The sequence below is a fragment of the Cherax quadricarinatus genome, unplaced genomic scaffold, assembly GCF_038502225.1.
Source record: "Cherax quadricarinatus isolate ZL_2023a unplaced genomic scaffold, ASM3850222v1 Contig37, whole genome shotgun sequence".
NCBI classification, from domain to species: domain Eukaryota; kingdom Metazoa; phylum Arthropoda; class Malacostraca; order Decapoda; family Parastacidae; genus Cherax; species Cherax quadricarinatus.
The window spans coordinates 267,587-290,713 of NW_027195063.1; the positions used below are offsets into that span (position 1 = coordinate 267,587).

At 41.8% G+C, this 23,127-nt stretch overlaps 1 protein-coding gene across 3 annotated transcripts; it reads right to left on the minus strand.

Moving 5' to 3' along the window:
- Positions 1-31: 31 nt before the first annotated feature.
- Positions 32-20,320, minus strand: LOC128700971 (leucine-rich PPR motif-containing protein, mitochondrial). 3 transcript variants are annotated; one of them, XM_070079892.1, is made up of 9 exons: positions 20,185-20,320; positions 18,443-18,545; positions 8,794-8,934; positions 8,190-8,385; positions 7,621-7,837; positions 6,284-6,427; positions 3,652-3,802; positions 3,011-3,170; positions 32-305 (listed from the first exon to the last, which is right to left on the minus strand). In XM_070079892.1, exons 1-9 carry the CDS (start codon positions 20,277-20,279, stop codon positions 172-174), a joined length of 1,341 nt encoding a protein of 446 aa, XP_069935993.1. In that variant the 5' UTR covers positions 20,280-20,320; the 3' UTR covers positions 32-171. The 3 variants fall into 3 exon arrangements, with proteins under 3 accessions (XP_069935993.1, XP_069935994.1, XP_069935995.1); XM_070079893.1 differs by lacking the exon at positions 6,284-6,427; XM_070079894.1 differs by lacking the exons at positions 18,443-18,545; positions 20,185-20,320 and adding an exon at positions 15,413-15,544.
- Positions 20,321-23,127: the final 2,807 nt, after the last annotated feature.

A 23,127-nucleotide genomic window follows, 5' to 3' on the forward strand; every position in this document is an offset into this window, starting at 1 on the left:
GTGGCAGCAAGTGTAAGGTGACTAACACCCAGGTACCTACTTACTGCTAAGTGAGCAGTAGCAGTAGGTGTAACGAAACATGCCCAGCATTTTCACCCGTGTTGGGGATAGAACCCGGACACTCAGTTTGAAAGGTAAGTACGCTGCCAAGCAAGCCATGGGACACTAAATTTAGAAAGGAATCTTCAAGTTGTTAGCAGCGAGGAGTAACGACAGGGTCGAGAGGAAGGTCTTGGATGGTGACAGACCTTCCTGCTGCATCATCGTCCATACGCTCAGACCTTTTTCACCTGCATTTTGCACATCTGGAAAACAGAAGTTTTTTTTTAAATATTAAATACCCTAACACTCTTTGTTTTCATAAAATATGTGTGTTATTATGAGAGAATTCATGGGAAAGCACTAAACTATTATGAGTTATATAGTGCCTGGAGAATGGGAAGTTATTATTGTTGTTTTAATGTGCTAGCTGTCTCCCACTGAGGCAGGGTAACTCAAAAAGAAAAAGAAACACCTTTACCATCATTCACACTATCGCTGTCTTTGAAGAGAGACACAAATACAGTGTACCCCCGACTTACGATATTAATCCATTTCAGAGAGCACATCGTAAGATGAAATTATCGTACGTCGAATTAATTTTCCCCATAAGAAATAATGGAAATCAAATTAATCCATTCAAGACACCCAAAAGTATGAAAAAAAAAAAATTACATGAAATATACATTTTCCTACACACAAACAGAAGGATACATGCACAATATATATTGTGTAATGAAGAATAAATGACACTTACCTTTATTGATGATGTGGTGATAATTGATGGGATGGGAGGACGGGAGATGATGGAGCTGTATTATTTTTTGGAAGGGGAATCCCCTTACATAAGGACCATGGTGGCTTATTTATCAGTTACAAGCACTAAAAACACTAGAATAATACAAAATGTTCCGAATGTATATGTGGAAGCAACCGCACTGGCTTGTAAACATTGGCACACTAACTGAAGGCAGGGCAGCTGAGGCGCGCTCAGGCCAGACAGATGCATGGAAACGTATGGGACAAATGATGTAAGTCGAGTTTTCCAACGTAGGTCGGGGTCAAATTTTTACACTGACAAGCATCGCAAGTAGGCTTTATCGTAAGTTGACGCCATCGTAAGTTGGGGGTCCACTGTATTGTTATTATGATCATAGAGAAGTGCTAAACCCATAGGGGTCACAGCATCTGGGGAGTGGAAGGTAATCAAAGCTTAATCTGAGGAAGGGAAGAGCAGCTACAACTGTTTGGATCAAGAGCCCCTCACCACTTCAGAAAGACTGAAATACTACAGCACTTAGCCTATAAAATTCACGTGTGAAAAAAAAAATAGAAATTCCAAAATTTTTAGGCAGCAAAGAACTCCAAAATATATTATTTAACAATTATAGGCCTACTTTTGGAAATACAGTAGGACCCTCATATCCACAGGTCCGGTATGTACGGTTTGACTTATCCAGGGTTTACCATGGCCAAAAAATAACTCTTAATTTTGCTTAATAATGACCCCAAAGTGCAAAAATATTGATGGTGGCAGTTGTTCAAAGCCTCAGAGAAGCTGTGAAGTGCTTCCCATCAATGAATAAGTGATAATTCTCCACTTGTGCATAATTCATCAATTAAATTTTATAATAGGTATGTATAAGATAAGATAAGATAAGATTTCGTTCAGATTTTTAACCCCGGAGGGTTAGCCACCCAGGATAACCCAAGAAAGTCAGTGCGTCATCGAGGACTGTCTAACTTATTTCCATTGGGGTCCTTAATCTTGTCCCCCAGGATGCGACCCACACCAGTCGACTAACACCCAGGTACCTATTTGCTGCTAGGTGAACAGGACAATAGGTGTAAGGAAACGTGTCGAATGTTTCTACCCACCGGGAATCGAACCCAGGCCCTCCGTGTGTGAAGCGGGAGCTTTAGCCACCAGGCCACTTATATACAGTGTTACCTTGGGATACAAACTTAATTCATTCCAGAAGGCTGTTCGAGTGCCAATATGGAACGAATTTGTTCCCATAAGGAATAATGTAAATGAGATTAATCCGTTTCAGACCCTCAAAAATACACTTACAAAAGCACTTACATAAATGCACTCAAATAGTGGACCCCCGCTTAACGATCACCTCCCAATGCGACCAATTATGTAAGTGTATTTATGTAAGTGCGTTTGTACGTGTAGACTAATCTACTTCACAATATTCCTTATGGGAACAAATTCGGTCAGTACTGGCACCTGAACATACTTCTGGAGTGAAAAAATATCGTTAACCAGGGGTCCACTGTATATAATTCACTACTATCCAGGGTTTCAGTATTCACAGCAGGTCCTTACAACGCATCCCCCGAGGATATGGAGGTCCTACTGAACCAGTTTCTGCTAATCAAGATGCAACATTGCATCTCAAAATACAATACTACATGAGAAACATTTTTAATACATTTGCCGTCTTTCGCCAAAGTCAGGTGACCCAAAAAAAAAAAAATACATTCACTATTATTCATTCAATAGCTGAGAAACAGTATATTATAATTAGTATTTTCCTCTACATAACTGAAATATTGTATTAATTATAATAAAATTACATAATCGTTTTATAAAATATATTACAAGAATCATTATAGAGATGTAAAAACTAATAATTTTGTCTTTTTTCGCTTTTTCAGTCCGGGGATTCGAACCCCAGACCTCAGTGATGAGAGGTGCAGCTCTCACCACCGAAGATGTGCCTACTATAGCTCAGTAAGATATGATACTTTATCTTATCTTATCTTGTACAATGTTTGTACAAAAGTATGCATGCAGAAAGCCCCTTATTATTATTATAAGAAGTCTGAGACTTTGTATCTGCTGAAGAGGGGCTCAGACTGAGGCCCAGACCTCTTTCAATTTCCAAGTCGTTTCTCATTTTCCACCAGCATTTGCAACACTTTCATCCACAAAAACAGCAAATATTAAAAAACAACTCACTGTACACATCAAGGAGAGCGGCGAGAATGTTGCAGCGATCAACAACCTTACTCCCTTCACTGGCCTTCAGGAAATGTTGCAACGGCTCCTCTAATTCCATCCTTGAATACAATTTGCACATTTTGTTCACTTCATGAACATTCACCTCCTTACCTAAATTCTTAAAAGGCAAAAAAATAAAAATTTATAAGTTATTTTATCCCTCTGACCTTTACCACCACTAAAAATATATAAAAGTTATCCCTCTCACCTTTACTTCCACTGAAAATATATAAATGTTATCACTCTGACCTTTACTACCACTAAGAATGAGTCTCAATCATATGGCAGAATGTTTACAAAAGCCATACTTTTTAACACTAGATTCCTCAACTTAAAATTATTAAGTTACAAACATTCAAACTAAAGGATGGTGAGCTTAGCGACCAGTTTCAAAGTTCAAAGGCACTGGGTGCTAGCCTTGCCCATCCTGTGATTTGTTTCCAATTGTCTTATTACGATTTTATGAGTCGATAACCTGGTCTGAAGCTTCATCTACAAATACAGATGTTCCTCAACTTAGCATGGATCAACTTACGATGGTTCAACTTACAATGGTTTGACTTCCAGTGTATTAAAAGAAGAAAAAGTTCATCACTGACCTGAAGTACTTGTCTGGCCTCATTGGGTAGTCCGGCCTCCAAGCAAGCGAACATCAAGTCGTGCTGTGCTTGTACGTTGCCATAACGCTGAGACATAAGGTCAAACAGGCGCTCCAGCAGACCTTCATTTGTTTTATATTCTTCACCACCACTGAAATATACATTCATTGTGAACATTAAAATGGATTTGAGAGGGACCTGACCTCCCAATGACTTCATTCTTACCTCTACTAGTGGCCTACTTCTCACCTCTTGGCAGTATATAAGGCTCCATCCTGTCACTTCAACTCCATATTGTTTCAGACTATGGAACAGACTGAGGGACTGACCACCTCAAAACTTCAAGGGTGATGGACTGATTACATCGTCTTCAAGTATTTTCTGCTTCTATCAACTTTTTTCTGTACTCGACTGAAGAAGCCTACTGTGTAGGCGAAACATTTTGAAATAAAGATACCTAACTGTTGCATATGTGTCTTACCTAACATACATTCATTGCATCATCGTAGTTTTGAACTGTAGTTTCAGTGCCTCTCTGGCAAGACAGTGAGGGAGTGAGTGATGGTGGAAATGTTTCTTCATTTTTGGGTCATCCTGCCTTGGTGAGAGATGGCCGATGTATTTAAAAATATAAAAAAATACTTCCCTCAACAGGATGTTGGTGAAGAGCTCTTAATCCAAGGAAATGGAGTGCCCCTTCCATGGATCAAACCTAACTGCCTCCTATTGCCCAGGAATCCATCCTTATGGGTTGGGCATTTCCCAGTAATTTTAATAATATACACAAAATCTAAATAAATATTTCTTGACTTATATTCAAGAAATATATATTTCTAGACTTTTATTCAAGAAATATTTCTTTCAAGCACTTGCTTTGAAGACTAAATTTGCAATTCTGTCACATAAGCAACAACGGTTTTGCCCAACAAGTCGATTATAAAGACTTTTGCAATACCTGCAGTTTACCTGGAGAGAGTTCCGGGGGTCAACGCCCCCGCGGCCCGGTCTGTGACCAGGCCTCCTGGTGGATAGAACCTGATCAACCAGGCTGTTGCTGCTGGCTGCACGCAAACCAACGTACGAGCCACAGCCCGGCTGATCCGGAACTGACTTTAGGTGCTTGTCCAGTGCCAGCTTGAAGACTGCCAGGGGTCTGTTGGTAATCCCCCTTATGTATGCTTCCACGGGAGTGGAACAGAATTCTTCCTCCATAAGCCAAGCATGTCATAAGAGGCAACTAAAATGCCAGGAGCAAGGGGCTAGCAACCCCTTCTCCTGTATACATTACTAAAGTTAACAAGAGAAACTTTTGTTTTTCTTTTTACTCCACCCTGCCTTGGTGGGATACAGCCGGTCTGTTGAAAAAAAAATTATATTAGTACAGTACGTAGTACCCTGGTATCCACGGGGATACGTTCCAAGAACTACTGTGGATGCCCCAAACTGTGGATAGTAGTGAACCCTATTTATAAGTTGCTTACGTTTACATACATACCTATGATAAATTTTAACTGATAAATATGCACAATAAGTGGCGAATTAGCACTTTTTCACTGAGGGGAAGCACTTGACAGCTCCTCTTAGATAAATTAGGCATGTGCATCTCTTGGGTATCTTTACTGAGGAAACGTTTCGCCACACAGTGGCTTCATCAGTCCAATACAAAGGAGAATGGTGAAGAACAGGAGTAATTTGAGGTAATAAGTCCCTCAGTCTTGAGTCAATGTGGTCAGTCCATCAATCTTGAAAAGAATACAGCATATCTGCAGAGAAGTAGCCTATATACCGTAGGCAGGAGAGGTGCAGCAGTCGTGACCAATGTGGAAGTAGGTCGTGCCCAAAGGTTAGGCAAGCAAAGAATTCCCAAGTATTAAGATCCCAAGATCCAGTGTCAGACAGGATTGTAGATGAATGGTTCAGAGAACCATGTCGGTTCTCTGAACCATTCATCTACAAGCTTCTATTAGGCTATGAAGAACTGCCACCATCACTACTTTTGTGCTTTGGGGTTGTTATTAAGCAAAATTAAGGGTTATTTTCAGGCCACGGTAAATCCTGGATAACTGAAACTGCGGTAACTGAATCCATGGATATGGGGTTCTACTGTATATACAGTGGACCCCCGGTTAACGATATTTTTTCACTCCATAAGTATGTTCAGGTGCCAGTACTGACCGAATTTATTCCCATAAGGAATATTGTGAAGTAGATTAGTCCATTTCAGACCCCCAAACATACACGTACATACGCACTTACATAAATACGCTTACATAATTGGTCGCATTCGGAGGTAATCGTTATGCGGGGGTCCACTGTATAACCATATTAATTCTCAAAAATATATCCGTCAATATATAGAAGAAATTTCTTGACAGATCTATGGCAGTTGTAAATATACAGTTGCAATAACTGTAAAAAATCAATATAAGTAATATGTTGGTAAAAGATTTTAGCTTGTAAATGAAGTTAGGAACCGTAAACCTAACATTGTAAAACACTATGTAAAAAAAAATACAAAAAACAAGTCTGACTAACTCAACCTAAAATTAAGATATTGTCACCTGATAATGTGCAAAAAAAAAAAAAATTAAAAAGTTTGATGAACTTGACCCAGAAAATAAGATGTCCTCACCTGATAATACCGTATATATCGATCTTTTTGTCAGTATTTTTATAATGGTGAAGAAGCAGCAGGAGAACTTCCATCCTCTTGGGAAGAAGACTATACCTGTTATAGAGTTCTTCGACAACCTCCACAGCACCGGGTAAGTCTTTACTGCAACGAAACTCTACGATTAGTAGGTCCAACAATGAATGATGATGTTTTGGTCCAACTTGGACCAAGAACTATTCACGGTAGTTAATGGTCCAAGTCAGACTGAAGCATTGTCTTAAATTTCAAGCCTCATGTGTGCAGGTTACCTGGAGAGAGTTCCGGGGGTCAACGCCCCCTGGTGGATCAGAGCCTAATCAACCAGGCTGTTGCTGCTGGCTGCACGCAAACCAATGTATGAGCCACAGCCCGGCTGGTCAGGTTATCTGTACATCAGGGTGAAAATTATGATGCATTCTCTAAAAAAAAATATTTTTAACACATTGGCCACCTTCCATTTGAGGCTGAGCGACCTGCAAAAGAAACACTTTCACCATAATTCACTCCATCACTGTCTTGCTAGAGGCACACAGATACGACAGTTTAAAAGTCACTCTAAACAGCAAATATCCCAAACGTCTCCTTTACAGTGCAGACACTGTACTTCCCACCTCCAGGACTCAAGTCTAGCTAACCAGTAAATATTTATACAAGCATTAATACAACCATAAAAATCAATGGATTAGACACAGAATCTCTTTGGGAAGAATTTCTATGACAAGAAAAATAAATTTGAGGTTAGGTAATGAATCTGTAAACACATATCTACAGTGGACCCCCGGTTAACGATATTTTTTCACTCCAGAAGTATGTTCAGGTGCCAGTACTGACCGAATTTGTTCCCATAAGGAATATTGTGAAGTAGATTAGTCCATTTCAGACCCCCAAACATACACGTACAAACGCACTTACATAAATACACTTACATAATTGGTCACATTGGGAGGTGATCATTGAGGGGGGGGTCCACTGTACTTACACATAGATGCATATATTGTAAGAAACATATAAATCAACACGGAGTTAAACTAGCATAACTCAACAGTTTTATAAATTCATCCTACCTAGTACATGTATAGTATAATTGTGATGTCAATACATGTCTCATAATCAGCAAGAACACTGAGATGATAATAATAATTATTATAATTAGTAATAATAATTATCTGGAATTTTATGATTCTGGAGTGCTTGTTCTTTAGAGTTATAATTCTTGAATGCTTGTTCATTAGATATACGTTTTCACAAACGTTCACACATGGATTAAATATTATTTTCAGACTGTCAACAGGGATTTTTTAATGTGTTTGACTAACCTGTTCAACCTGCACTGCAACAAGGGCACGGCAATGAAATTTTTCGGCTCCGCCAGGCCCCCCGACAGAAGAATACCAAAGAGTCGCTTTGTTAAACCGTAATCGCACTTTGCAGCTGATGTGGTCAGCAGATTTCTACAGTTGTCTCTGATTTCACTGATGTTGATATCTTTCTTGACCTTCGACTGCAAATATTCCTCCAATATCTTAACTGCGTCTGTAAACAAGAATTTCGATTTTGTAAAATATTAAAAATAATAATGGGGAAAGTGGAATGTTGTATTACACAAAAACTACATTATTTTTGTACAGTATAAAAAGAAATAACTTGTTAGGTAAAAGGACACAAGTAGAACTAATGTGACATTTTATTGCGGAAACGTTTCCCTCTCCAGAAGCTTTGTCAAGATGTAACAGCTTGATAAAGCTCCTGGAGAGCGAAACATTGCCACAATAAAATGTCACATTAGTTCCACTTGTGTCCTTTTACCTAACATACTGTAGGTAATTGTACCAACATTAATACAGAAATAATCTGAATTGTAAGCCACAATTTTTCAGTTGCTTACCCTGGCTTCTCTCGCTGCCGACTAAGAGTGTACACAGGTCAATGACACTGCCCCAGTTGAGGCAGTGCGGTGGATAATCTACTTGAATAATGCAATGCATCTCAACCGCAGCATCAACATTCCTGTTTTTGACGAAGATGTTGAGAATGCTTGACATTGTTCCAAAGCTTGCTTTAACACTCCTGCCATTTGCTGTCTGTAAAGAAACAATAAGATGAGATAGGATAGGTAGAGTTAAGTACCCAGGATAGCCCAAGAAAGTCGGTGCATCATCAAGGACTGTTTGTCTTATTTCCAATGTGGTCCTTCAATCTTGTCCCCCAGGATGCCACTCACACCAGTCCACTAACACCCATGTACCTACTTACTGCTAGGTGAACACTGACAGCAGGTGTAAGGCAACTAACACCCATCCTTCAGAGTGCAGGCACTGTACCTCCCATCACCAGTACTCAAGTCTGCCTAACCAATTTCCCTGAATCCCTTCATAAATGTTACCTTGCTAACACTCCAACAGCACTTCAAATTATACAAACCACATGCCACTACCCACTCCACTCTAACAGTCTCAGACCTACCAAAAACTAATAATTCACTGTCTCACCTTCAGAAGATTCAAAACATTCTTGGTGTCATTACGAGTTGCATGCAACAGCAGCAAAATGTGAAGAGTTCCTTGCATATTTACACCGTCTGCTGCATAATCGACGAGGAAGTCATCCGCCGTCTCTGAAGTCTCACCCGGCTGCAAAAAAATCAATTTCCATTGGAGATAAATCGTGAAAACCTGTAAATATCTGGAAAGAAAATGACGTACAGCAGTTGTCCCTCATAATTAACGAATGCAGTATTAATAATATTATTATAATAAAAAAGAAGTGCTAAACCTGTAAAGGTAATATTAATACGGTGGGCCCCCGACCAACGACGGCATCGACTAATGCCTAATTCGTCTAACGATGCTCTTTGGCATAAAAATATTAACTCTACCAACGGTGAAAAACTCATCTAACAGTTTTGGTCCCGAACATGTCCATGCAGCCAGAGAGCGGCCTGAGTGCAGCCTGAGCGCGGCCTGAGCATGGCCTGAGCGCGACCTGAGTGCAGCCTGAGCGCGGCCTGAGCACGGCCTGAGCGCGGCCTGAGTGGGCCCAGCCACTCCAAGACTAAGTGTGCCAATGTTTACAAGCCGCTGCAGTCGATTCCACATGTACCTGGGCCATATTTTATATTATTCCAGTGTTTTTAGGGCCCCAAGAAAGCTTCTAGTACTAACCCTGTGGTAAAAAGGGTGAGAAATACTATCGAAATACTATCATACCACGGTCAGCTGCTGCTGCACCACTGTCAGCTGTTGCTGCACCACCATCAGCTGCTGCTGCACCACTGTCAGCTGTTGCTGCACCACTGTCAGCTGTTGCTGCACCACTGTCAGCTGTTGCTGCACCACTGTCAGCTGTTGCTGCACCACCGTCAGCTGTTGCTGCACCACCGTCAGCTGTTGCTGCACCACTGTCAGCTGTTGCTGCACCACCATCAGCTGCTGCTGCACTATGGTCAGCTGTACTACTGGAAGATGTGGAGAGACTGTTGTTGGTGTGGCTGACCGAGAATACTGAGAAATTAACCCCGGAGGGTTAGCCACCCAGGATAACCCAAGAAAGTCAGTGTGTCACCGAGGACTGTCTAACGTATTTCCATTGGGGTCCTTAATCTTGTCCCCCAGGATGCAACCCACACCAGTCCACTAACACCCAGGTGAACAGGAAAAAATGCCTGGAACTAGTGCTCATATTGGTGAATTTAAGGCCAGCAAAGGTTGGTCTGAGAGATTTAAGAATCATAGTGGCATACACAGTGTGATAAGGCATGGCGAAGCTGAAAAATTCCCAACAAGTGTTTGATTGTGAGGAAACAGGCGTGTTCTGGAAGACAATGCCAAACAGGACCTACATTACTCAGGGGAAAAAGGCACTCCCAGGACACAAGCCTATGAAAGACAGGCTATCTCTCATGTTGTAATGTTTGTGGGGATTGCAAAGTGAAGTCTTTACTCATGTATCACTGAAAATCGCAGAGTGTTTAAGAAAAACAATGTCTCATCACTCATCAATACTCTTCAATAAAGGTAAGTGTCATTTTAACATTTATTTATGTAGTTACTCTGCATGTCTTATTGTTTTATTTGTAGGGAAATGTATATTTCATTTAAAAAAAATTTTTTTTTAATACTTTTGGCTGTCTGGAACAGATTAATTGGATTTCCATTATGTATTTCTTATGAGGAAAATTAATTCAACTAAAGGCTAGCTCTCTGGAATGGATTAAGGCCGTTGGTTGGGGGTCCACTGTATAATAATACTCTCCTAAGATCTTCTGGTCTCATGGGAGGTGTTATAATGCCAGAGGCTCTTCATCCATGGAACTGGACTAATTATTGCCCATGTAGTTTTAAGTTACCTGGAGTTTACCTGGAGAGAGTTTCGGGGGTCAACGCCCCCGCGGCCCGGTCTGTGACCAGGCCTCCTGGTGGATCAGCGCCTGATCAACCAGGCTGTTGCTGCTGGCTGCACGCAAACCAACGTACGAGCCACAGCCCGGCTGATCAGGAACTGCCTTTAGGTGCTTGTCCAGTGCCAGCTTGAAGACTGCCAGGGGTCTGTTGGTAATCCCCCTTATGTGTGCTGGGAGGCAGTTGAACAGTCTCGGTCCCCTGACACTTATTGTATGGTCTCTTAACGTGCTAGTGACACCCCTGCTTTTCATTGGGGGGATGGTGCATCGTCTGCCAAGTCTTTTGCTTTCGTAGTGAGTGATTTTCGTGTGCAAGTTCGGTACTAGTCCCTCTAGGATTTTCCAGGTGTATATAATCATGTATCTCTCCCTCCTGCGTTCCAGGGAATACAGGTTTAGAAACCTCAAGCGCTCCCAGTAATTGAGGTGTTTTATCTCCGTTATGCGCGCCGTGAAAGTTCTCTGTACATTTTCTAGGTCGGCAATTTCACCTGCCTTGAAAGGTGCTGTTAGAGTGCAGCAATATTCCAGCCTAGATAGAACAAGTGACCTGAAGAGTGTCATCATGGGCTTGGCCTCCCTAGTTTTGAAGGTTCTCATTATCCATCCTGTCATTTTTCTAGCAGATGCGATTGATACAATGTTATGGTCCTTGAAGGTGAGATCCTCCGACATAATCACTCCCAGGTCTTTGACGTTGGTGTTTCGCTCTATTTTGTGGCCAGAATTTGTTTTGTACTCTGATGAAGATTTAATTTCCTCATGTTTACCATATCTGAGTAATTGAAATTTCTCATCGTTGAACTTCATATTGTTTTCTGCAGCCCACTGAAAGATTTGGTTGATGTCCGCCTGGAGCCTTGCAGTGTCTGCAATGGAAGACACTGTCATGCAGATTCGGGTGTCATCTGCAAAGGAAGACACGGTGCTGTGGCTGACATCCTTGTCTATGTCGGATATGAGGATGAGGAACAAGATGGGAGCTAGTACTGTGCCTTGTGGAACAGAGCTTTTCACCGTAGCTGCCTCGGACTTTACTCTGTTGACGACTACTCTCTGTGTTCTGTTAGTGAGGAAATTATAGATCCATCGACCAACTTTTCCTGTTATTCCTTTAGCGCGCATTTTGTGCGCTATTACGCCATGGTCACACTTGTCGAAGGCTTTTGCAAAGTCTGTATATATTACATCTGCATTCTTTTTGTCTTCTAGTGCATTTAGGACCTTGTCGTAGTGATCCAGTAGTTGAGACAGACAGGAGCGACCTGTTCTAAACCCATGTTGCCCTGGGTTGTGTAACTGATGGGTTTCTAGATGGGTGGTGATCTTGCTTCTTAGGACCCTTTCAAAGATTTTTATGATATGGGATGTTAGTGCTATTGGTCTGTAGTTCTTTGCTGTTGCTTTACTGCCCCCTTTGTGGAGTGGGGCTATGTCTGTTGTTTTTAGTAACTGAGGGACGACCCCCGTGTCCATGCTCCCTCTCCATAGGATGGAAAAGGCTCGTGATAGGGGCTTCTTGCAGTTCTTGATGAACACAGAGTTCCATGAGTCTGGCCCTGGGGCAGAGTGCATGGGCATGTCATTTATCGCCTGTTCGAAGTCATTTGGCGTCAGGATAACATCGGATAGGCTTGTGTTAATCAAATTTTGTGGCTCTCTCATAAAAAATTCATTTTGATCTTCGACTCTCAGTCTGGTTAGCGGCTTGCTAAAAACTGAGTCATATTGGGACTTGAGTAGCTCACTCATTTCCTTGCTGTCATCTGTGTAGGACCCATCTTGTTTAAGTAGGGGCCCAATACTGGACGTTGTTCTCGATTTTGATTTGGCATAGGAGAAGAAATACTTTGGGTTTCTTTCGATTTCATTTATGGCTTTTAGTTCTTCCCGCGATTCCTGACTCCTAAAGGATTCTTTTAGCTTAAGTTCGATGCTTGCTATTTCTCTGACCAGTGTCTCCCTGCGCATTTCTGATATATTGACCTCTTTTAGCCGCTCTGTTATTCTTTTCCGTCGCCTGTAAAGGGAGCGCCTGTCTCTTTCTATTTTACATCTACTCCTCCTTTTTCTTAGAGGAATAAGCCTTGTGCATACATCGAGTGCCACCGAGTTAATCTGTTCTAGGCATAAGTTTGGGTCTGTGTTGCTTAGTATATCTTCCCAGCTTATATCGGTTAGGACTTGGTTTACTTGGTCCCACTTTATGTTTTTGTTATTGAAGTTGTATTTGGTGAATGCTCCCTCGTGACTAGTCTCATTTTGTCGGTCTGAGGCTCCACGCATACATGTCTGAACCTCAATTATGTTGTGATCTGAGTATATTGTTTTTGATATGGTGACATTTCTTATCAGATCATCATTGTTAGTGAAGATGAGGTCTAGTGTATTCTCCAGTCTAGTAGGCTCTATTATTTGCTGGTTTAAATTGAATTTTGTGCAGAGATTTAAAAGCTCGTGTGAGTGTGAGTTTTCATCAGAGCTGCCTCCTGGTGTTATTACTGCAACAATATTATTTGCTATATTCCTCCATTTTAGGTGCCTTAAGTTGAAATCCCCCAGGAGCAAGATGTTGGGTGCAGGAGCTGGAAGATTTTCCAGACAGTGGTCAATTTTTAACAGCTGTTCCTGGAATTGCTGGGATGTTGCATCCGGAGGCTTGTAGACTACCACAATGACTAGGTTTTGGTTCTCGACCTTTACTGCTAAAACTTCCACTACGTCATTTGAGGCATTAAGCAGTTCTGTGCAAACAAGTGACTCTGCAATGTACAGGCCAACCCCCCCCTTTTGCCTGTTCACTCTGTCACATCTGTATAGGTTGTAACCTGGGATCCATATTTCGTTGTCCAAGTGATCCTTTATGTGGGTCTCAGTGAAAGCCGCGAACATTGCCTTTGCCTCTGCAAGCAGTCCACGGATGAAAGGTATTTTGTTGTTTATTGCTGGCTTTAGACCCTGTATATTTGCAAAGAAGAATGTTATCGGACTGGTGGTATTGTTGGTACTGGGGGGGGATTTTTTTTCCGGCATTAGTATCTGTATCTGTTGGTTTGGAGTGGAGGCCATCGACTGTGGTTCCACTCCAGGAATGACTGGATTTGGTGTACGATTTCTGCCATTTCCTGCCAGTTTTTTTTCCTTCCTGGCACTAAAAAACCTCTCCCTCTTGAGTGGCTGTGGCTACCCAGGTTTTCCCATGGCCTGGATGTTTTGTATCTTTTTGTCCCCTTTAGATGGTATGCCTGGCAATTTAAGTTATAGCACAGTCTTTCCTGTACTGAAGAGGTACACATTTCAGGGTGAAAAAGCTTACAGGAAGGGAGTTTGCATTTTCCTGTTGTCATATGGGCATGACATTTTCTAGGGTGGTCATAGTTGCATGTCCCATCTGTTTTTCCAGATTTCCCATGCCAGCAGATACCAAGTGCATAGTATGTGCACAGGCTTGGTTTCCGTTTGCCTTGGGTTTCTGTGACTGTATTCCCTGTTGGTGCATGTTTCCCTGTCTTATTCCTATCCTCCCTAGCACCAACAATGGAGCTCCCACCAGTTGTTTTTGGTAATTTATCCTCACTATTGCTATTGGAGTCCTCTTGTTTGCTATTTCCTGCGGTATTTCTGGTTTGCAATATTGGTTTTATCTTATCTTTGACTACACTTGTTTCCCTACTATGGCTCCTGTCCTCTATGAGGTCATTTATATGTATTCCTTCCTGCGTATAATTCCCGACTACCTGGACAAAATCTCTAGCTTCACCATTACTGTCTCCCAGGACAGTATCTCCAGCTTCACCATTACTGTCTACCAGGACAGTATCTCCAGCTTCACCATTTCTGTCTCCCAGGACAGCACCTCCAGCTTCACCATTACTGTCTCCCAGGACAGTATCTCCAGCTTCACCATTACTGTCTCCCAGGACAGTATCTCCAGCTTCACCATTTCTGTCTCCCAGGACAGCACCTCCAGCTTCACCATTACTGTCTCCCAGGACAGCACCTCCAGCTTCACCATTACTGTCTCCCAGGACAGTATCTCCAGCTTCACCATTACTGTCTACCAGGACAGTATCTCCAGCTTCACCATTTCTGTCTCCCAGGACAGCACCTCCAGCTTCACCATTACTGTCTCCCAGGACAGCACCTCCAGCTTCACCATTACTGTCTCCCAGGACAGCACCTCCAGCTTCACCATTACTGTCTCCCAGGACAGCACTATCAGCCCCCCATTTACTGTCTCCCAGGACATCATCTCCAGCCTTACAGTTTGTGACTACATGGCCAGTATCAAGGGCAGTACCATTCAGCCCGGACTTTTTATGTTCCCATCTGTTGTAGAAAGCTTCCAGGTTGTCTATGAAAGCAGCTTTGATGTTATCCTCTTTTAATACCCTTGTGATTTTAGTCCACAGATTTTCCTCATTTGGGCATACCCAAAAACACTTCTCTGTTTTAATACTGCTTGTAGCTAGTTCTGGGATATCTGCACAAGGAGCGTGACACCAATTTCCACAAAAATGACAATTTATCCATGTGGTAGCCCGTTTGTTTGACTGACCACAGACTACACACAGCTTCATAATGATTTGAATGGTTGATTTACTGCAAGTCTACTAGCAACCTCTTGAATATTATATTAATAACCTTAAATGAAGCTCTAGCTATTTGTATTTCTGTTTCTAACTCTTTTTGTATATTGGACAGCTTACCGTCACGTTCCTGATTTTTAATGTTTGTGTTTATAAGGGCGCCTACAAACCCATCCGTTTACAGTCTGCTTTATTGTCCAACGAAACTGTTTGAAACCAGTCCCGGGTTCGGACCAGTCAAGGGTTCGGACCAGTCAAGGGTTCGGACCAGTCAAGGGTTCGGACCAGTCGATCTGCTCTGATCAGTGGGTCACTTATTTAAAACATACTGGTCGGTGATTTGAGCTAACACATGAAGGATCTACTGGAAATTATCTACCCGAGTAATATGTGATTTGACTGATACAAAAGTATAACTTGCGTGTTGAAGAGCCGGTGATATCTGGCAGCTCCTACAATGACGTACAGTCGACCTCTTTGTTTATCAATCGCTGTATCTGGCTTTTCTATTTTTGTTTTTCCGTCTCCACCACAATAAATGCTATATTATCACTATAGTTGACTGGTGCAAATTTTGGAGGAAGGACGCTTTTTCTGTAGTAATAATTGCTTCTCGTTGTGTATATTGCGACCGCTGGTAACTACAGGTTATATGAAATTCACAGTAACGTCTCGTATTTCAAGAAAATGAAACTAATGAAAGTCACTCCACTTCACTAAGTACCATTATAATACTGGTTAGTTGCTACTACAACACTGTATTCTGCTATTCACTGGTATCACTAGATTATATGCGAGTACACTAGCAGGCCAGGAAGATTATTAAAAACAGCTGACCTGTGGTAAGTTTCTGGCGACTTCTGGCACCTGCCTCTATAGGCTTATCACTTCATTTACAAATTCACCTGTTTTCAAATGACACTTTAGCCTTTATCATCAATATACTAGGGAGCCACTGTAGTATACACTATACACTATGTATACTCAATGCTTTCAGGGAGACTTTCTTTCCTCTGACACAACGTTCAATTATTATTATTTTTTTCACACGGGAAACAGGCCTATGATTCCCCTCTGGCAGTAAACTCTGCTAGGTAATGCACACTAATTAGGTTTAAGTTTGCCCAAAATGCTCTGGATAACTATGGGCTTTCTGTATGTACAACTAAATATCATCCATCTCTGTATAAACATTGTATCATGCTGAGATACAGCGGCCCGTGGCCTGGTGGCGAAAGCTCTCGCTTCACACGGTGAGGGTACAGGTTCGATTCCCGACGAGGGTAGAAACATTGGACGTGTTTCCTTACACTGGTTGTCTATGTTCACCATCAGTAAAATAGGTACCTGGGTGTTAGTGGACTGGTGTGGGTGGCATCCTGGGTGTTAGTGGACTGGTGTGGGTGGCATCTTGGGTGTTAGTGGACTGGTGTGGGTGGCATCCTGGGTGTTAGTGGACTGGTGTGGGTGGCATCCTGGGTGTTAGTGGACTGGTGTGGGTGGCATCCTGGGTGTTAGTGGACTGGTGTGGGTGGCATCCTGGGGACAAAACTGACCTAATTTCCCCGAAATGCTGTACATAACAAGGAACTTTCTATATAGTAGTATGTCATAGGTGTCAGCTATGGTCTGTATAAGTTGCATCATGTACTTGTACTAAATAAAGATATTATTATTATTATCATAAAACAAAATATTATTATTATTATTATTATTATTTGGACTGAACTTAAATGTCTCCCATTCCTCAGGCACTGTAAGACTCCTATGGGTTTAGCACTTTCCCCCTGATTAATGCCAGGTCACCTCACAGACAAGACAAGACCCAGTCTGGCACTACCTGGAGTTTACCTGGAGTTTACCTGGAGAGAGTTCCGGGGGTCAACGCCCCCGCGGCAAATCAAACTGGAATCCTGATTAAAATATATAAAATAAAAATAGAGTGATGAATCCCTCCCTGACGAACCATTCTCTTCATAAAAACTCGCCTGTTTTTGTATTACCCACATCATCAGAGAGAACAAAAATAATATTATTTTAGCTGGTTAGTTAGGGGGGAAGTTTGAAGTCTATCTACTACACAAGAGTCAATAAGGCTGCACGTAACCTGTTCACCACCAGTCGAGAATATTTTAATCCCTTATTTAACCTCTTAGTTTATATATTATAATCCCTTCTTTAACCTCTCAGTGTATATACACTGAGAGGCACACAAATCTTAATTTATGTATGCCTGAGGTTCTTTTGCATTGTAATAAGGTCAGTCTACATATAGTTACCGTATTTTATGGCTAACAAGAAGGTTTGGTGTCGAGGACCCCCCCCCACCCATCCCCAAATTTTTACTAGCAAAATTTTGGAAAAAGATAAATGGTACTTTGGCCTCCAAGAAATTGGGTAAATTTTTGCGACTTTGGGGAAAAAAAACAGCGTCTCCCATGCTGTAAAATACGGTAACCCTGAACACAGATTAAAGTGAATAAACAGAAAGATGGACAAGGGGGTGAGATTATTATTATTATTATTATTATTATTATTATAATCAAAAAGAAGCACTAAGCCACAAGGACTATACAGCCCAAGGGGGAGAGAACCATTGCCTGTAAGTTGACAATTAGACAGCAAAGACAGTAGAGCGTTGGCCTGTCAATTTACAGGCTGCGGTTTGCACCCCTCATCCATCTTTCTGTTTATTCATAGTTAATTCTATTTACCAATATGTTAATTTTGTGATGGGCTAATTAATTTGCATGGGGCTACAACACAACTGAACACCAGCTCAGCATAATTACTAAAAACGTTCTTTGCTGACTAAGCCAAGTAAACCCGTAAACGGTCCAAACATATATATACGTTTTTTCAACATTTTAAAGTATGTAAAAAAAGTAGATTTTTTTTTATTATTTTTACATTTGAAAACGTGTAAAAAAAACTTCGATCAACTTTTTTTTTGTTATATTAGAAAATATGTAAAAAAAAATATATATCTACTTTTGGAGCACTACACATGTGAACGTAGATCTGCTTGGACCGTTTACGGGTTAATAATTCTGGCTTAAAAACCACAACTTATATACACACAACTGACCAAAAATAAAAATAATTTCCACATTTACAATACGTAGACATTTCATGTACAGTTACACGTACAGTACGAGGCAGGAACCTGTGTTGACCTTCCTTCGGTGGACGACCCAGACCGGAACAACGACCACCACCGTCGCTGCTGCTTATTATACCTCGCTGTAAGTACCTGACGACCACAGTAATTGTGAAAATTATACCCAGATATATATACATGTACAGCGACTTACAATATACCCCTCCCAGGTTAATAATCTTGGATTATTAACCCTCCCAGGTTAATAATCTTGGATTATTAACCCTCCCAGGTTAATAATCTTGGATTATTAACCCTCCCAGGTTAATAATCTTGGATTATTAACCCTCCCAGGTTAATAATCTTGGATCATTAACCCTCCCAGGTTAATAATCTTGAATTATTAACCCTCCCAGGTTAATAATCTTGGATTATTAACCCTCCCAGGTTAATAATCTTGGATTATTAACCCTCCCAGTTTAATAATCTTGGATTATTAACCCTCCCAGGTTAATAATCTTGGATTATTAACCCTCCCAGGTTAATAATCTTGGATTATTAACCCTCCCAGGTTAATAATCTTGGATTATTAACCCTCCCAGGTTAATAATCTTGGATTATTAACCCTCCCAGGTTAATAATCTTGGATTATTAACCCTCCCAGGTTAATAATCTTGGATTATTAACCCTCCCAGGTTAATAATCTTGGATTATTAACCCTCCCAGGTTAATAATCTTGAATTATTAACCCTCCCAGGTTAATAATCTTGGATTATTAACCCTCCCAGGTTAATAATCTTGAATTATTAACCCTCCCAGGTTAATAATCTTGGATTATTAACCCTCCCAGGTTAATAATCTTGGATTATTAACCCTCCCAGGTTAATAATCTTGGATTATTAACCCTCCCAGGTTAATAATCTTGGATTATTAACCCTCCCAGGTTAATAATCTTGGATTATTAACCCTCCCAGGTTAATAATCTTGAATTATTAACCCTCCAAGGTTAATAATCTTGGATTATTAACCCTCCCAGGTTAATAATCTTGCATTATTAACCCTCCCAGGTTAATAATCTTGGATTATTAACCTGGCCCAGGATTGAACCCGGGTTCTGCTATTGTTATTATTATTATTACTGTAGTAGTGTACTCCTGAAGGGAGTCTCCTTCATGCTGCTAAAAGGGTTCTTGATCCAAGGAACTGGATTTACCCTCCCCGTTTCCTTGGATCGAACCTAAATGTCCCATCCCCGAGGCGCTGAGTGGCCCCCTTGGGGTTTAGTGCTTCCCTTGCAATTGAAAATAATTTATATACTTCAAGGTTTGGGGGGAGGGTTCTTGATCCAAGGAACTGGAGTTACTCTCTGGATCAAACCTATTTTGACCCACGTTACCACAGCAGTAAGTGAGCCCCTACGGGTTTACTGCTTCCCACTAATTAAACTAAAGTGGTAGACATTCATTTATTTTTTTCATTTTATTCACGGGGAAGCGCTAAACCTGTAAGGGGGTGACAGCCTGTGGTGGGGGGACCGGGAAGCGCTAAACCTGTAAGGGGATGACAGCCCCTGTGGTGGTGGTAACGGGAAGTGCTAAACCTGTAAGGGGGTGACAGCCCCTGTGGTGGTGGTAACGGGAAGTGCTAAACCTGTAAGGGGGTGACAGCCCCTGTGGGGGGACCGGGAAGTAAGTCAGGTTTGATCCCCCAGGGGAAGAGATTAATTCCCATCCCTTGGATCAAAAGCACCGTCCCTGGACATGGAGGCACCTCCCTGGAGGTCAGTATATACCTGGAGAGGTGTGACGGAGGCAGTGTCAGGCGCCACACATTAATAATTAACTTAAATAATGACGACTGAGTCAACCTGACGGCGGCGGCGGCCATCTTTGTTGTTATTGTTATTGTTGGAGTCGAGGGCCGCCGCCCCTCACACCGTATTGTTAAGTAAGTAAGTAAGTAAATTTATTCAGGTATACACAATACAGTTACATAGAATTATCATACATAGCAGCATATGTGTAGAGAACCTGGGATAACCCAAAAAAGTCAGACAGAGTGACTTATTTCCATTGGGGTCCTTTTACCTTATTATTATAATATAAAGGTTGTAATATTTTCTTATTATTCTACAATGAAGATAACATCTTATTATCATACTAAAAAGACTGTCTACTACACGAGGGTCATTAAGACTATCTACAATACGAGGGTCATTAAGACTATCTACTACCCGAGGGTCATTACGACTATCTACAATACGAGGGTCATTACTAGGGATAAGGTAAAATTTACACGTATTTTAGCTAAAAAAATAGAAAATCATTCCCCTCCCTTTCTGTTGCTTCATTCATCAGACACTTTTTGGCAGTCTTCTTGAACTGATTCAAGCTATGACTGGCTTTGACATTTGTGGGTAGTCTGTTCCATTCCTTTATTGCTGTACAATAAAAGGTGTTTGAAGCCTGGCCACTGACTGTGGGTACTACAAAGTTGTGCTCTCTCCCCCTAGTACTATGATTGCTTTGGTTCCCAACCTTGACAAAATTGACAGCAAGATATTCTGGACATTGTTTGTGAGCAATTTTATAAACATGATTTAGCTTCAGTTGTTTTACACTGTCTTCAACATTCAGCATATCCAACTGCTGTAATTCATCCTGGCCTACATGTTCTCTTGGTCCCAGCCCCAGGATGAATCTTACGATTTTGTTCTGGGTGATTTGCAGTCTATCTTTCAGTTTTTTTGTCAAGGCAGAGTACCAAGAAGAGCAAGCGTAATCCATATGGCATTGTATAAGGGCTAGACATAGGGTCCTGCGAGCCTCAGTAGGTAGACACTGTGCTTGTCTATACAGGAACTTCAGTCTGGCATTCGCTTTCTTTACTACACTGTTCCCTATCAATTCTCCTGACATGCATGGGTCAAAGGGGATTCCCAGATATTTAACTGATGAAACCAAAGTGATGGACTCCCCATTACACTGAACATTAAAATTATTTACCCTTCTCAGTTTATGTTTCGTTCCAAAGAGAATGGCTTCAGTTTTCCCTAGGTGTAATGATAGTTTGTTGTCTACTAACCATTTGCTGCAGGACTCCAGTTCCAGTGTTAAAACATTAGCAATATCTTGTGGGTCTTTACCTGTCACTAACAGAGCACTGTCATCTGCATACAGTAGGAGTTTGCACTTGACACTGATAGGCATATCATTGACATAACATAAGAATAGTAAGGGACCCAGAATACTACCTTGGGGAACTCCACATGTTATCGGCAGGGGTTCTGATTCCGTTTTGTTGATTTTGACTATTTGTCTCCTGTTGCTAAGGTAGGACTTAAACCAGTCTACAGAACCTATACCGATAGATTGAAGTTTATTACATAATATATTGTGGTTGACAGTATCGAAGGCCTTTTGCAGGTCTAAGGTTACCATACCTATGAGGTTCCCTTTTGACATTTCAGTTATTGTTGGAGTCGAGGGCCGCCGCCCCTCACACCGTATTGTTATTGTTGGAGTCAAGGGCCGCTGTCCCTCACACCGTATTGTTATTGTTGGAGTCGAGGGCCGCCGCCCCTCACACCGTATTGTTATTGTTGGAGTCGAGGGCCGCCGTCCCTCACACCGTATTGTTATTGTTGGAGTCGAGGGCCACCGCCCCTCACACCGTATTGTTATTGTTGGAGTCGAGGGCCACCGTCCCTCACACCGTATTGTTATTGTTGGAGTCGAGGGCCACCGTCCCTCACACCGTATTGTTATTGTTGGAGTCGAGGGCCGCCGCCCCTCACACCGTATTGTTATTGTTGGAGTCGAGGGCCGCCGCCCCTCACACCGTATTGTTATTGTTGGAGTCGAGGGCCGCCGTCCCTCACACCGTATTGTTATTGTTGGAGTCGAGGGCCACCACCCCTCACACCGTATTGTTATTGTTGGAGTCGAGGGCCGCCGCCCCTCACACCGTATTGTTATTGTTGGAGTCAAGGGCCGCCGCCCCTCACACCATATTGTTATTGTTGGAGTCGAGGGCCACCGCCCCTCACACCATGTCAATAATAATTATTATTATAATCAAGGGGGAAGCGCTAAACCCGGAGGATTATACAGCGCCTGGGGGGAGGATGTGGAAGGCATTCAGGCTTAATTCGGGGAACTGGAGCACAGATCCAATTCCCTAAATCAAGAGCCCCTCACCAACATCAAGGAACCTTCCCTGAGGGGACACAATTTAACAGCTTTCATTAAAGTTACAAGGGTCACTTAAGAGGCGCCTAAGTTCCCACGTCTTCTAGTAACATGTTCATTTTCCATTATAATCTACCTTGTCTATAATTACTATTGTATTTGCTGTCTCGTAAGGTGAAGTCCAGGATCCTGAAGTCTAGGATCTGCTTTCGTAAGGTGATGTCTAGGATCCTGTAGTCCTGAAGTCTAGGATCCTGTAGTCCTGAAGTCTAGGATCCTGTAGTCCTAAAGTCTAGGATCCTGTAGTCCTGAAGTCTAGGATCCTGTAGTCCTCAAGTCTAGGATCCTGAAGTCCTCAAGTCTAGGATCCTGTAGTCCTCAAGTCTAGGATCCTGTAGTCCTCAAGTCTAGGATCCTGTAGTCAAGTCTAGGATCCTGTAGTCCTCAAGTCTAGGATCCTGTAGTCCTCAAGTCTAGGATCCTGTAGTCCTCAAGTCTAGGATCCTGTAGTCCTCAAGTCTAGGATCCTGTAGTCCTCAAGTCTA